General features: G+C 39.7%; 1 protein-coding gene across 1 annotated transcript; it reads right to left on the bottom strand.

The window, feature by feature from the left end:
• Positions 1-221: 221 nt before the first annotated feature.
• Positions 222-9,818, bottom strand: FRG1 (FSHD region gene 1). The gene is made up of 9 exons (XM_027735402.2): positions 9,721-9,818; positions 9,375-9,442; positions 7,653-7,775; positions 6,667-6,724; positions 6,369-6,483; positions 5,878-5,982; positions 5,034-5,125; positions 3,886-3,996; positions 222-3,230 (listed from the first exon to the last, which is right to left on the bottom strand). Exons 1-9 carry the CDS (start codon positions 9,780-9,782, stop codon positions 3,194-3,196), a joined length of 771 nt encoding a protein of 256 aa, XP_027591203.1. The 5' UTR covers positions 9,783-9,818; the 3' UTR covers positions 222-3,193.
• Between the last annotated feature and the right edge of the window lie 5,854 nt (positions 9,819-15,672).

Raw genomic sequence — 15,672 nt, 5'->3', positions numbered from 1 at the left:
GCTATTTGTTCGTTACTATACATAAATGGTATCTATTTCATAGAATCGTAGAATGGTTTGGGTTGGAAGGGACCTTAAAGATCATCTAGTTACACCTTCCCTGCCCTGGGCAAGGATACCACCCATTAGATCAGGTTATTGTAATATTTGTTGTAATATCAAGTACAAGTCAGCAGCCAAATAAAGTGCATACTTCAAATAACTTACACTAAAAGGGATCATTTTAGTGTGAGCAAATAAACATTTAATGATCATATACGTTAGCAACAGTTGTGGGAAGCACTATGACAAAATACTCAAAACCTTCTGGGATGCCTTGTGTTTTAGCTTGTGTCATGTGCTTTATGTAGTGACCAAGATGTGTCATGTGTTCTTAGGCACACACAGAAGAAAAGTGATACAGTCTTTAATATCATGACTTAATTGCCTGTGCAATTAACTGTCTTACAAAACAAACGGGGGGTGTCAAGAAAAAGAAGGGAAGTCCTTGGCAGAAGGTTGTTTGGAAAGCTGCAAGGAACTGCAGAAATTAAGAAACAGGAAGGATAAAATAAATGTAATGTGGGAAAGCCTTGGGTGAAGGGAGGGAATGCAAGTGGGTAGGAAGGAGCCAGCTCAGAGCATAAGCTGGGAAATTGCACAGAGCTTTAGAGACCAAAGCAGAAAAGCATTAAGCACTGGTAAAAGAAGATAGAGAACCAATCTGTGGATTTAGAAAACAAGGAAAATTACAGCATAACAGGATAAACCTTGAGATTTTCACAGGAGTGCTCTTTCAAAAATAGGAAATCAGGCAGTTTCTATAGGATCTGGAAAATATTTTCAGTTGAAAACAAGTACATATAAGACAAAAATCCTGTATTTACTTGCAGATATCTGAATATACTATTATGGACTATGGTAGAAAAAGTGTGATTAAGTTGGTCCTGTTATTTTCTAAACATCTGCAGCCCCTTTTGCTCATCTTTTACTTCTGGAGTAGACAGCTTTTAGGGATTTTACTACCTTTGTCTAGATGCTTTATCATCTTTAGTACATTTTGAAGCCTCTTTGTGCTTCTGGTTTAGTTCTTCCACTGCTAAAGAAACTCTCAGTTTAAGAAATAGTCAGCATCTTCAGTAGCCATGTTTCTCTGACTATGGATATTCTGCTGTATTCCTATCAGAATGTCTTGTCTCCAGGGTCCACTCCAAAACTTTAGGCCCTCGATTTTGTTGCCTAGGTTTCTTCTGGCTGTTTTCAAAAGTCTAAGTCAGAAGAAAAAAGCTTCTTAAGATATGCAGTTAACTCGCTAACTGTACTAAGACACCTGGTGTCACTCATACCTAGAATTTATGTCCACCTTCTGCTTTCTCATACTCACCTATCCAGTACTGTATTACCACTCTCCAGATCTCTTCCTTCCTCCAGAAGCAGAGGCTGCACAAATTACTTCCCCTTTTCTGTTTTAGTTAAATTAAAGCTCCTTGTGCTAACAGTACTGCCAGGACACATCTCCAAGATGACTCCATGAATATCTCCAATGGGAAAATATCCCAATGGGATATAGCATCAGTTAAATATACGGATCTTCACTGTTGTGTCATACCTTTGATTTCATTTTCCTGGGATCAGATTTCCAGTGAATTTCCCATATCACTGTTTCTGTGTATCTCAGAACATGTTTTAGCTAGAATCTAGTATATCATTAGTCCCAACACAGAAGGCAACCCCATTGCTACTATAATATCCTTATTCCCTGCAAGGCTGCCAGTCCCTCGCCAATTCTAGTACTTCCTCCTCTACTTGAGGCAGTCTCATTTCATTTGCTCTGCCATTTCTTTTTGCTTCACTTATTCCTAGCCCTATAACAAAGATGCCTCTCAGTTCTGTTTCTTCTTTACTAGCACTTAGAGCACCTGCACCTTGCATCTCCTATTTACACTAAAATGAAGGGAATTTTCCATTTACAGGGGTAATCCTCAGGCTCTTATTCAGCTGCTGAGTACTCCTTTCAGAATTCTTCTCACCAGCATAGATTTCTGCTTCCAGATGCATCCACATTTGAAGTAATCATCTTTCTGAGTTCTACCAGACAAGTTTTTATTCAAACAGTAGATTCTTGAAAGAAAAACAGATGCTGTAATATCAATCTACTTCAACCATCAACATTCACTTCAGATGTATTTAAGATTCACAGTGACTGTGGATCAATGACACCTGCAATGAACTGTCCAATAAGGTCATTCTGGCCTGCAGCCTGCTCCTTGCAGTGCTGCCTCTTGCTCAGTGTTTCTGGGAGTAGTTTTGGCACTAGGCCACTTCCACGTCCATGATGTTGTAATGGTTGTACATCAGGTTACTTACATTTCTGGGGAGGGACATGTAGCGTGGTACCTACAACAAGAACTAGTTAATGAGCCCTAATCCCCAGTCCTAAGCCAAACTAAGGAGCTCTGGAGAAAAATTAATTATGGTTTTGTTTTTTTTTTTTTTCTCTGATAGAACAGCTCACAGCTATGCTGCATTTTCATCCAAGAATTCCTCAGACTGGCCAGGAACATTTGCCAACAATCATCTATTTATTTCTAGCTCTTAGCCTTCTCCCCATAAATTCAGCACTCACACCTCTGTCAGACCCTGAGCATGTGCAGTGTATCTTTACCAACAGTACAGGAACTCAAAATATGGCCTTTACACAGTGTGGAAAAGACAACATAGCCCTCTTCTTTACATTAAGTCACAGAGCATACGGACACACACAGCAACTGAAAAGCCCCTAAGCTACATATACAATCAGTTCATGTACTTGACCCTTTCTGCTATTGGTAAAAAGCTATGCCTACATGGCTCACCCATTAATGAGGTGTTGATTTTTATTTGAGGGCAAGATCACTAAAAGCCAGGGAACTTTCTCTCTGGACTAAATCAGTGTAGTCTGTCTCCCAGGGCTTAAGGTATATGGCAAACAGTTTGCCATTGGTAATTGATATACCTTTAATTTTTCTTGAAGTCATTCCCTTAATACAAGTCAAATATGCACAAGTGATACAGTTAATAAGATTTTATAACTGGGTTATCAATATGTGAGAAAATTTTAATACAATTCTGAAGATACTTAACAATTACTTAAATAAAAAAATTATAAAATATTTTACTCTTGTTTTCAATTTGACCCTGTCAAAGATGCAGAAGAAAATGGACCAGCTGGATGTCACTTGCAGTATCTATCCGCTTTCACTTTTGCTCTCCTATATGAAAAGAATGAATGAAAGAAGATTTAGATTAAGACCAAATACAATTACACCTGAGTGTTTTAGCTGTCTCAAAACATTAATAATAGCCCAGGAGTGTTCTCACATCACCTGCAATTATCAGAAATAGTTTTCTGCATTCTGCCCACTGAATTAATGCAAATATTTATACCATATACTGGTACAAAAGGCTTTAAAAATTCAAGACAGTTTCTAAAGCCTCAGCTCAGGGAGAAAAAAAAATATTCCCACCAGATAACACAATGATAGTCCTAATAAACGCTATTTCTCTTTAAAATGCAACTTCTGTCTCTCCAAAATGTTCTGGGGTATTGAAAAATGTTAAAAATTAGCTTAATTTTTAGGATTAAAAAGATTAATCCCTCAATAACTCTGCAGTAAACACATTGAACAACCTGAATTAATTTACAGTCCAAACCTGCTAACTTCAGCTAAAGAAGTGAAAATTCAGATTAAAAAAAAAATAATAAAAAAAAAAAGCAACCCCAGAATTCAGGCACAACACTCACCACAGAAGAAATGCTCAACAACCCGCCTGGAATCTAGCCCTCTTTTGTCCCCCAGGTTTACTGTAATTCCATCTCCCAGTAGTTTTTTTAATCAGTACGATATTTCTTGTATTTTGAAGTACCTGTCAAGCAGCATTTCATGAAAAGTGCCTTCTTTCCTGGCTTTTCTAAGAGCTTTTGTATCTTCTTTGCTTATTTTAAGTTTTTTGTCTTGAAAACTTTGGAATTTCTTTCTGTAAAGGGGAGAAAAAAATAAAAAGGAAAATGTCTAAAATTTTGTGTTTCAACAAAACAACAGTGATAAGAGTCTTAGTTTCTATTATGCAGCAGACAACTGGCCTAATAAAATTCAGCAAACCATCTCAGTACTACGGTTGCACTAAGGCTCCTGTAGGTGAAAACTATTCAGGTTTTATTTTTTGTTTTGGCAGTCTAAATAGGAACGAGCCCCTGTGTGGTCAGGAATTCTAAAGAGCCCCGTCTTCAACTACTAGCATAAGAAATCAGGGAACAAAAGTGTATTGGATGTAGGTCGCAAGGTGCTGACAGTGGGGGGAGCTGCAGGGAGTTTTCTCTGTGAGAAAAGGCCAGGAGCTGCCCTGTGCTGTACAGAGCTGGCTCTACAACACACCCACTACAGGACACAGCCAAGTCCCATCAGCAAAGCTGGTGGCGCCTCTATGAAAGTGTATTTAAGAAAGGGCAAAATGCCACACAGGCAGGGGAGAACAGAAAAAAGCCCAGAATTGGAAAATGGCAGTGTGAACATCAAGGACAGAGAAAAAGAGGGAGGAGATGCTTCAGGCACTGGAGCAGATATTACCTTTCAACTCATGGATAAGACCATGACAGAACAGGGGAAAAGTGAGAGAGGAAAGGAGTGGCTGAAAGAAACCAGTGTGTATTGACTCATACCCCATCCTGCTTTGGGGAGCAGGTAGAGGAATCTGGAGTGAGGGTAAGCTTGGGAGATGGGGAAGAAAAGGTGGTATTTTTAAATTTTGTCTTTATTAGTACCAAAATCCATTTAGCAGGCAACAAATTTAAGTAATTTTTCACTGTTGGGTCTGTTGCCTGTGACAGCATCTGCTACATGATCTCCCTGTCTTTATCTCAACCCATGAGCTTTCTCCTCCTATTTTCTTCCCTTGTCCTGCTGAGGAAAGAGCAAGTGAAAGGCTGGGTGGGAGTTTGGCCCTTTCACCAAAGATAGCCCCAAGGAGAAGTGAAAAAAGGTACTTGAGCCTGTTACCAGCTCTAAAGTACGTACACATAATTGATTTCACACTGTTTAACGTTTCCTTTGTCTTCTTGTGGAACTTCATCTTTCTTCTTAGCTTCTCTTTCAGCACAAGTACGAATCTAGTAATTGAGAAAAAAACCCAAAACAACCAAAACAAAAAACACCTATATTATGAAATTGTAAGCTACAGGTTAAAGATGACAACATATCCTTCATGACAGAATGAGCCACAGTGACTTTTCAAGTTCACAGCTTTCTAACTGGTTAACTAGAGACTACTGCAATCAAAGCAAGAGCTGCCTGAAATATGGGGAATATTAAGTGTAATCCTTAATACTACTGTGAGACATAATTGCCTTCATCTCAAAGGAGCACCATTACAGTTCTTAGTTTTGGCACAGACAATTCAGAGATTGATCTAAAAATATTATTGCTCTGACTAGTAGACACCTACCTCTGTGTGGAGAGACACATATATTTTCCATGTTCGGATAAAGTCAAGATAGTCTTTTTAGATTTTCCTAAAAGATCTCCCCTTCTGCATCACTCTGATAAATCCTTCTCTGTCCCTGATTCAGTCATAATTCATCTCTTCCATACTAAGCTAATTAGAACTACACGGAATATCACATAGACTGTCTTGCCCTTTAACATCTTGCCCTTCTGGAGTGGTAGAATATCTTCCTATCTCTACTGGAAGTACTGAGAATTTATGCAGCCTTGGTGCTCATTTACCTTTCTTGTGGCCAAATCACTTGACAGCTTACAGAAAGCAATTATAACTGTATTAACAGTAAATTGTGGCACAGAGACACCTGCTTGTTTGAATATCCCTCCCAATCCTGTATTAATGGTAGAAGTTAGTGATTACCTTTATCATTTCTTCTTCCCCTGCAGTTTTGCTTTTGGCTTCTATATCTCCCTCTTCATTACATCTAATAAAACGGCTATTTGCTGCTAGTAATGCCATTTTCTTCTGCAGAAATAACATCCCACATTGTTAGAATAATGAGATTGTACATAATCCTTGATTCATAACATTTATCCTCTACAATACATCAAAAATCTCTGTAAATGTGTTTTATTCTGTTATGTATGGGTACTTCAATAGCTAGCCAGAAGACTTGCTGGCTTCTCCATTCTTAAGATGCTTATAGCTGCCAAAAAGCAGTAACTTGAAATATTTTAAGAACTTCCCATTATAGGAAATGCACTGCAGTTGGGAAAACATAATATTAAAAGTTACAATATGAAAGAGACTGCCAAATGGTTTTACTTCACAGTCAAAAAGTATCAGCATAGATTAATTCAAAATACAGTCAAACACTGGGAATGTCAAATGAACTTTTCCAAATAGCTTACATCTTGGAAGACAGGTTCCCATTGCTCTCTTGATCCTATTGCATCGGAACGTCCAACAACGAGTCCATCTGAATTTATACCAAGATATTTGCCATAACCAGATTTCAGAGCAATCCTCAAAGAGAAAGTGCAGGAAAAAATAAACAATGTTTTTAATTTATGCAATTCCCAACATCCAAGTTACCACAAACACATTTATTATTAGACAATGTATTTAAAGAGAGTATTAAAACATGTATTCACACAGAAAACAAAGACAGTTATCAAACAAAACTTGAAACACTGCTAAAGGAATTACCTTGTATCAGACAACTTTACTGCTGTAAACTGCTCAGGAGGACTAGGGCCTTCGTCATCTGAGGAATGCATTTTCCATTAGTTAAGTATGAAGTATTAAACATAAAATATTTTAGCCTATTAATACTGCAATTTCAAACATTGACCATTGCTAAATACTATTCTTTAAAATTCTCCTTTTTTGAGAATTCACAGTTAAAAAAGCAATGCAGGTGCTCATTTATGTTCATGTATTTAGAGTGCTTAAAACAAGACATAAAATAAAGATGATCCTTGCATAAAGAAATTTGCAGTTGAGAATGTTTTATAATTCTCCTGGCGGCTTTGAAAACCTTAACTTCCTTGTAATGTTACTTTTTTCTTAACAAAATGCATTATGGTTCAAGCTATTGTAACTCAGCTCAGTATCCTAAAAGCTACTAGCCTCTCCATCCCTCAAAACCAAAATGAGAGAATATTGCCATCACTGGTTTGATCTCATCCTGGAGGTGAAACATACACACTGTCAGGGTTCTGGAATAGTCTGTGCCTGAGTGATGGCTCTCAAATTCAAAGAACAAGCTAATTATCCCAGCACATCAGTAGCTCTCTTGTGCAGTGACAAAACAAGCATATTGAGAGAAGATGCAGCAATAAGCCTTAAAACTCATCTGCCTTGAATTTCACTCTTCAAATGATGCCATAAAGATTTTATAGGATTTAATAAAAATTATACTGCTTTTTATCCAGCAAGTGGTATGGCCTTTAACAGGTAATCATCTCCAATGCAGTTCAATTTATTATACACATAAACCATGGAGAAACTAGATGAGTGAAACTGATTGGTAGTCATTAGGTTTAAGTCATCTGCATGCTTCATCTATAACTACTGCATTTGTAGTAAACTGCTTTTAGCTGTAAAACTGCTTGCCTTTAAGTGATGCTAGTTTTAAGCTTTTAGGCATTTCATTGTTCAAACTGCTTATTTTCAAATTTTCTGGAACAAACCTTTATGTGGTGCTCCAAGTGTAAACAAGCCATTGTCAAGGGCGTGGATGTAAGCTCCTTTATCCATTTCTATAGCTATAGTTCCTGTAATTTCACCAAAATTACTGATAGCCCACCAATTTCCTGTAATACAAAACCATGACAGTTTATTAACCAAGTAATCCCAACTTCTGATTACAGCAGTTCAAGAGATGATATATATGTGTCTTCTCTGAAGAATTTGAAATTCTAAAGATAAAATTTCGATTTGCTATCTTGAGATCTGTGTGCACTATTTTATAGTCCAGAGCCAGTTTAATGGTGAATGGGGTTGCTGCTGCATCAGAAAGTCCTGCTCTTATCCCTACCCTGTCATCCCTAGTTACAAGCTCCTGTGCTTTATCACTTTTTTCTGTTACTCTATAGAGCAAGTTGATTTATTCAGATGACACAGCAAAGAAACACCTTGCAAAGAAACACCTTTTTCCCCCCTCTTGATCAGTCTCCTGCAGTTTTGGGGTCATATCCAATCATTATTAAGTACTCCAGCAAAACAGAAGCAAATACGCTATTTCATCTTGCTCTTAAATTACTTCATGTGAGCTGTAATCCTGAGACTTCAGTTGTTCAAGCCAATCTGTGTTTGAACATTTGAGTCCCACAGAATCCTACCAAAGTTAAAGGTAATCCTAGCCATGAGCATGACTCAGAATTATGACTTTTATATTTTTTTGAACAGTAAAATTTTCTCCTTGTATATTGTCTTAAAAATATTTCCTACCTGATTAAGATAATAAGTACTTTCAATTATTCAATCTGAATATGGTGTCTTTTTTCCACATGATAAATTTGTCAAGTTAATCTGCCATGAGCAGAAATAACCTTTTCCTGTCTTTATACAATACACAGAACTATTTGTCTTGTCCTACATAGTCAGGGATCACAGATCAATGTATGAATTTTCCAAATTTCTCCCACTTTTTCGAAATCTGGCTAAACTAAAGAGTACAGAATATCTGTATCATTCTTCTAATGTAAGACACAAGAGCCCATTTTCTCATAATTTGTTTTTAACACAGGAACAAGGATGACTTCCCCCTGCCCTACTTTATCTTATGCTTATATACACATAATAAAAAAATTATCTTTATCCTGTAACGTGCACTGTGCTACAAAACACCTCTGTATCTCTCACGATTTTGTGGTTCTTTCTAGCTGTTTTTGTTTTTGAAGTGAACTGTCATCAATCAAGAACATAACAGTGCCAAGAGGCAACACTGTAAAGTTATTGTTCATGACTGTACACACTTTGATCATTCTATTTTACGAAAAAGTAGTTATGAGTAGTTACATTTTATTACTGGTTAATGTTTGTGTCTTCAGTTTCAATTTAACTCAATAAGTAACTGCATTACAGTGCTTAAAAGTCTCTCCTCCTGCAGCAAATACCACTGGGGGGTGGTGGTACTGGAGGAGATATTCAATCTGATAAGCACTTTCGGATTATCTAAGAATATATTTAGCTAAAAAAAAAAAAAAAGTGGAAAATCCATCCCATTGGCATCAGAAGTTCCATTTGGAGTCTAGAAAGATCCCAATATACAAATAACATGTTGTGAGAAATAGTTATAAATCTCTATAGGAACTACACTTAGTTTACAAAGTCCTATAACAATCTCTTTAGCTTCTGCTATATCCCCTACAGCTTCTATTCTGTCACGTAACTCCCGGAATATTGCTCACCAACAATATCAAGCTGCTCTGCTGCATCCTCCTCCCTTTTCCTTTTCTTCTCCTTGTGCTTTTTCTTGCTGCAAGGAGAGATGCAAAGAAATGAGAACGAGCCTCCGGCCCGGCACTTTCACCCCTCTCTCTCACGGCCTCCCGCCCAGGCCCTGACCGCAGCCGAGAGCCCAGGGCCCGACCCCCTGTCCCGGCCGGGAGCCGAGGGGTTCCCGCCGCCGGGGGTCGGGAAGGGGCGTGCGGGGCAGCACGGCGGGCAGTGCGGGGAGCCCCGGGCTCCCTGACCCGCGCTGCGGCAGCCGCTGGCCCCGGGGAAGGGCGGCGCGGCAGGCGGCCCGCTCCTCACCTCTTCTCTTTCGACCCTTTAAGGACGAGCTTAGTGGATTTAACGCAGGAATACTCCGCCATGTCGGGAAGCGCCGGCGGACAGCGCCGGCTCCGCCCCGCGCCCGGGCGGAAGCGTTCGGTCCGCAGCGCTGCTTCCGCCGGGCGGGGAGCAGGGACCAGGGACCGGCGGTGTCGGTGTTGCCGCGGAGCACGTTCGGGTTGCTGGACACGGAATTTGGGAGGCGGGGGGTGGTGGCAATAAAACAAGAAGAGTTTAAAATTACGTTTAAGAGCCTGTCCCTCAGCACCTTCCCCTTCGGAGTCTGGCTTGGCTCCCTGAGTTGCTGCAACGCTTTGCAGGACTGCAGGCAAAGAGCGCTGAGGAACTTAGCGCTCAGAGCTTCCTCTGCAGCCTGCGCGTGTGTGTAGTATAAAACGTGTAATGGGCATCAGCAGAGCCCTGGAATGTGATCCCTCTGCCGAGGGCACCAGACCTTGCCTCAGTGGCGGTGTTACACGAGGTGGGGTGCCTGGCAGTGCTGGTGCGGGAGCAAAAGCTTCGAGGGAAGCAGATGAAGACGAGCTGAGGAAATGAAGCTTGTAAACCAACAAAGTGCACCAAGCTAGGGGCAAAATGAGGTTTAAGACAATTTTTTCCCCATCTTGTTAGCCACTTGGTATTCCACAGAATAAAATCTACCTCAGGGTTTCCCCTGGGGATATAAAACCACATAACCATTTTTCTCACATTTTTAAGATACCAATAATCCTTCTTTGGGGAGCAGCCTTACTAGCACATGTGTGATTAGAATCCCTATTACAGCAGTAATTTGTGTTTAGTCCTTTGCTGTTTCTACTCCACAGTAGTGAAGTGGGGTTTGTGCCCAAAAGGCTGTCTGCTGACTACCATAGCTGGTCAAATGAAAAATACCATCCCTATCAAATCTTGTCTTACAGGTACACATACAGAGATTGTATTCGATTGCTTCCTTCTGGTTTCTGAGTTAATTTCCTATCTACGCTTGCAAGTTCTCAGTACCTAAAATGTATCTTCTACAAATAAGAAATGAGAGTCTTATACATGGCTCTGTAAAGGCTTTCAAAATCACCGAAAGCATGGCCTGGTGATAAAGCTTGGCATGTATGAAGTCCCAATGAAACTAACCCTGCAGTTGGTGAACGACTGCAGGTCATTCCACAGATACTTTAATTGGATCTTTATTTACTCTGCCTTTTTTCACCAAAATCCTTTGAATTTCTCTCTGCATGCCTAAGATGATGAACCCCATATTTTTGTCTGTGAAGCTGGAGTGGTTACACCTGCTATATTAAAATGAAAGCAACAGTAATGGACTTCTGGGAGTTTTTGGCAATTCCCTCATTTTGGAGCTTTGGGGAGAAGGTGGTCAAGAGTAAGCATTGGGCTTGTCAGCAAAAGCAGTACCTGAATCAAGCTGCTGGTGCATGTGAATTCAGGATACTTTTTTTGTGTGTGTCTCAGGCATGCTACTTCCCTACTAGTGTCTTCATCTGTTGCGGTTTTTCACTGGAAGACAGTCATCTCCTTGATCAGTGTTTGGGAAGTGGATAACTTAAAGCAGTGTGTTGCTGTGGTAGACAGTATGTTACTTGACTGATTTATGGACTTACCAGTCCCAGGAACTTGCATCTTGCAATTGTTTATTCGAGTAAAAGCTGAAAAAATAGGTAGAATTGAAAGCTGCAGACAGTGATGGACAGCTTGCTGGTCTCTGCATGGAGCTGTAATGAGGGAAGTATTGCATTAGCAAAGTCTTGCATCAAATCAGGTTGTGAAGGTCCTATACATATTTGTCTATGTGAAGGATCAGAGAAGATCCAGATTTCCAGTACAGGATTGAATATATAGCTGGACTATTAGCAATCTGTTCTTTTATTTCAAACTCACCCTCAAGTACATTCTATTTTCTATTCTCATGTTTCTAGAGATTATTGCCTGAATTGTTGAAAACTTTTGATAGTGTCTTAGAATTTTGTAACCAGTAATAGAGTGGTTGTTGGTTAGTTTGTTTCCTTGTTTTTGTTGGTAGATACAATGGCTTGTTTGCTGATGAAACATTTTATAATCATAAAATCATAATCACATGGTTTGGGTTGGAAGGGACATTAAAGATCATCTAGTTCCAACCCACCTGCCATGGGACCAGGTTGCTCAAAGCCCCATTTGACCTGACTTTGAACATTTCCAGGGCATCCACAACTTTTCTTGGCAACCTGTTTCAGTGTCTCACCATCCTCACAGTAAAGAATTTCTTCCTAATTTCTAATGTAAACCTACTCTTTCTCAATTTAAAGCCATTACCCCTTGTCCTATCACTACATGGCCCTATCCATGTCTCTTGTAAAAGTCCCTATCCAGCTCTCTTTAGGTACTGGAAGTTGCTCTAAGGTCTCTCTGGAGCCAACTCTCTTAGCTTTTTCTCATAGGAGAGGTGCTCCTGCCCTTTGATTGTCTTCATGGCTCTCCTCTGGACTTGCTCCAGCAGGTCCATGTCCTTCTTATAATGGGGGCCCTGGAGTTGGACACAGTACTCCAGCGGGGTCTCATGAGATCAGAATGAGAGGGGGAGAGGTACCCTCTGTGACTTGGGCTGTGTGGCTGAAGCACTTGCTGGTGAAGACCAAGGCAAAAAAGTTGTTGAATACCTCAGCCTTCTCCACATTTCGGGTAACCAGGTCTTCCATTTCCTTCTGGAGAGGGTCCACATTTTCCCTAGTCTTTGTTTTATCACTGATGCACCTATAGAAGCTTTTCTTGGTGCCCTTGACATCACTGGCCAGATTTCGTTCTGTCAGGGTTTAGATTTCCTGGCCTGATCCCTGACTACTCGGTCAATTTCTCTATGTTCCTCTCAGGCTACCTGTTGCTTCTTCTGCCCTCTATAGGCTTCTTCTTTGTGTTTGAGTTTGTCCAGGAGCTCTTTGTTCATCCATGCAGGCCTCCTGGCACTTTTGCCCAGCTTCCTCTTTGTTGGAATGCATCGCTCCTGAACTTAGAGGAGGTGATCCTTGAGTATTAACCAGCTTTCTTGGGTGCCTCTTCACGCCGGGGCTTTATCTCATGGCACTCTACAAAGAGGTGAAAATCCTTTCTCCTGAAGTCCGGGGTAATGAGCTTACTATGCTCATTCCTTCTGGCTGCCCTGAGGAACTTGAACTCCACCATTTCATGGTCACCGCAGCCAAAGCTGCCCTTGAGCTTCACATTCCTTACCAGCTCCTCCTTGTTGGTGAGAACAAGGTCCAAGCACAACACCTCCCCTTGCTGGCTCTTCTGTCACTTGGAGGAGGCAGTTCTCCTTTTAGCCAATATATTTGTGTCTCTTCAAGCTAATTGCTCAACACTGAGCAATTTTAGCAAATGTGATTGTATATGACTCTTATCACTAAATACCTGTTTTGCTGGTTCTAACAGATATGCCTATCAGGCAAATATTTTAGTAAAGGGAGTAAGAAAACGGAGAAAGCAATTACATCAGAATTAGAAAAAAGCACAGAGGAGATGAGTGAAGCAAAAAAGAATGTCAGCATGCTGATCACTCAGCAATCCTAGCATACTGACTTGCCATTCAGTGCTTATTTTGTGGTTTATTTTGAATTCTTTTTAGGTTTTGATTCTGTGGAGAGCAAACCTGCAGGAATTCTTTATTGTTTTCTTAACTGTACTGTAACTTTACAACTTTATTTATGATAGGTTATTATTTTTTGACTGCTCAACTGTGCAACCTTAGTATTTGCAGAGTATTTGTACACTTTTGTCAAAGTGGGCCACTGTCCACTGATACACCATGACTAGCACTTCATAGTACGCAAGTGGTTGCCTGAGAGGTCATATGAGAGAGGAAAAGGTAAGAATATAAAGCATTTATAAGAGATTTAATACCTTAAAAGTTATTAGGAATTATCTAACTTAGATATTTAGGTTTTTATTATTAACTTTAAAAAAACCAAGAACAATTAAAGCAGTTTAATGTTTATTGTATGATGGAACTACATTTTGCTATTTGTCCACCAGATGCTGCTATAGCCCCAAAAATAAATGCAGAGTAAGAAATTGGAAAAAAATAAGAAGTAGTTTTTATTTTCATTACAACTCACCCTTACATATTGTGATGCTGGAAAGAATTACACACGTGCTTATGTTTTGTGTAGGGAATAGTCCCAGTGAGTTCAATTAAGCAGCTCATTCTGTGTAAAGTCAGTTGTGGTTGTAAGCTTTCTTAGGATGGGGATGTATCAGTTATGTTTACTATCTTCTTAATTTGCTGTTTCCTCCATTATGAAGATAACGAGGGAAAGACAGAAGGACAGAGACAATACATTTCTTATTTTAATAGAAATGTGGGGTTTTTTTTCAGGCTTTCATAATGTAAAATATATTTTCTTGTTGATGAGTATAATTTTATTTAAAATTCTTAAATTTAGTGACTACAGCAAGAAATAGGCAGCAGTAAAGTATATGCAGACGGTGGCAAGACCTTTCCCTGCATGGCAAAGCAATGGCATCAATCAGAAAACTGTATCTAAAATGGTACCACTTTAGAAAACTATTTAAACTCTAATTTGCTAGTTAGTATTTTTGAAATTAAAACATTTCCAATATGTCCTGGCTGTGATTGTTTAAAAAAAAATAACAGTTGTTTTTCTTTATGGCAATGGAAATAAATGGAGCAATTGTAGAAAACAAATCACTTTTTTAATGACTAGATTTTCCTGCCAGCTTGGAATTTGCCGCATGTGCATTTTGTTTTGAATGCCTAAAGAGTGAAATCATTTGCCATCTCTCATGCAGATGGGGCAGATTGGCTGAGGTGTCATTTGCAAAATGTGCACTTGCATCATTCGCGTTTGAAGGGGATCATTACAAGCAATGTTTTCCATAGACACTCAGGATTGATGGAAGTGGAGGGCTGAGACTCGGCGTCCGTGGATATAGTCTAGTGTCATAAAAGCCTGGACCAAAACTGAGGTGCTTTGGAGTTTTCTCTCATCTTGTTTATTTATGCTAGGAAATATTAAAATACCTCCCCAAACCAGAGAAACTTGAATTAGCTCTCTTGATAGCCAAGTTGGCAGATTATATGTTTTTCCCTCTTTTGTTTACAAGCGTGGGCCCCATGTGAAATATTGAAGCTCCTGACTAATGTAGCAGCCAAGATCGATATAGTTTTGTTTACTCATTTACATAAGGAGTGAAATCTGATGTGAGTTAGAACCAGAGCAACTATATTTAATTTTTCCCCAGTGGGACAAAGTACATACGCTAGAATGTTGTGGTGGTTTCTGATAATGTTCAGTAGCAGTTGTGTGAGAGTGTTGAAGCATCTCCAGGACATGATGGTGCATACCACACTGGCATAACAGATGTAAATAAAAAGCTAATTTGATTCTTAGCATTTTTAATACTGCATGCTGAAAATGCTTTTATTATAACTTCCAAATGTTAAGTGTGACCAGAAATTACCTTTTTTAAAACAACCAAAGATGTTAATGTTAGAGTTTTAGCACAAGTAAATAGTTATTCTCAAAATTTCATTTTTCCTACTCATTGTGCAGTACTTAGATTATTTGGAAAATAGGAAGGGTTTCTCAGCCTGTCAGGAACTGGGTGGAGCCCCAGCTCAGATTCCCCAGTCCTCAGCATCCCTTGTACAGAGGGGTAGTGTTGGTTCTGGCTTCTTAGGTGCTTCTGCTTTGCCTGATCACTCCCTCACTGTCCTCTGCTATCACTCTGTAAAGTTTTGTAGTGACGTTTTTGTAGCTGGCCAGATCTTCTCAATATCTCTTTCCCCAGACACTGAGACCCTGCTCTGCAATTTGGCAGCGAGGGACAGAGCAGTCACCAAAATCCCTTTCTGCTGGACACTGAGGGAATGCAAAAGAGAAATGAAAAGGCAACTGCAAATGTACAGTGGTCTCGTGCAGATGCCAA

The sequence above is a fragment of the Pipra filicauda genome, unplaced genomic scaffold (genome assembly GCF_003945595.2).
Source record: "Pipra filicauda isolate LSUMZ 115617 unplaced genomic scaffold, ASM394559v2 scaffold57_size4234018_pilon, whole genome shotgun sequence".
NCBI classification, from domain to species: Eukaryota; Metazoa; Chordata; class Aves; order Passeriformes; family Pipridae; genus Pipra; species Pipra filicauda.
The sequence above is the reverse complement of the archived record's forward strand: the minus strand, read 5'-3'. Positions and strand labels throughout refer to the sequence as shown.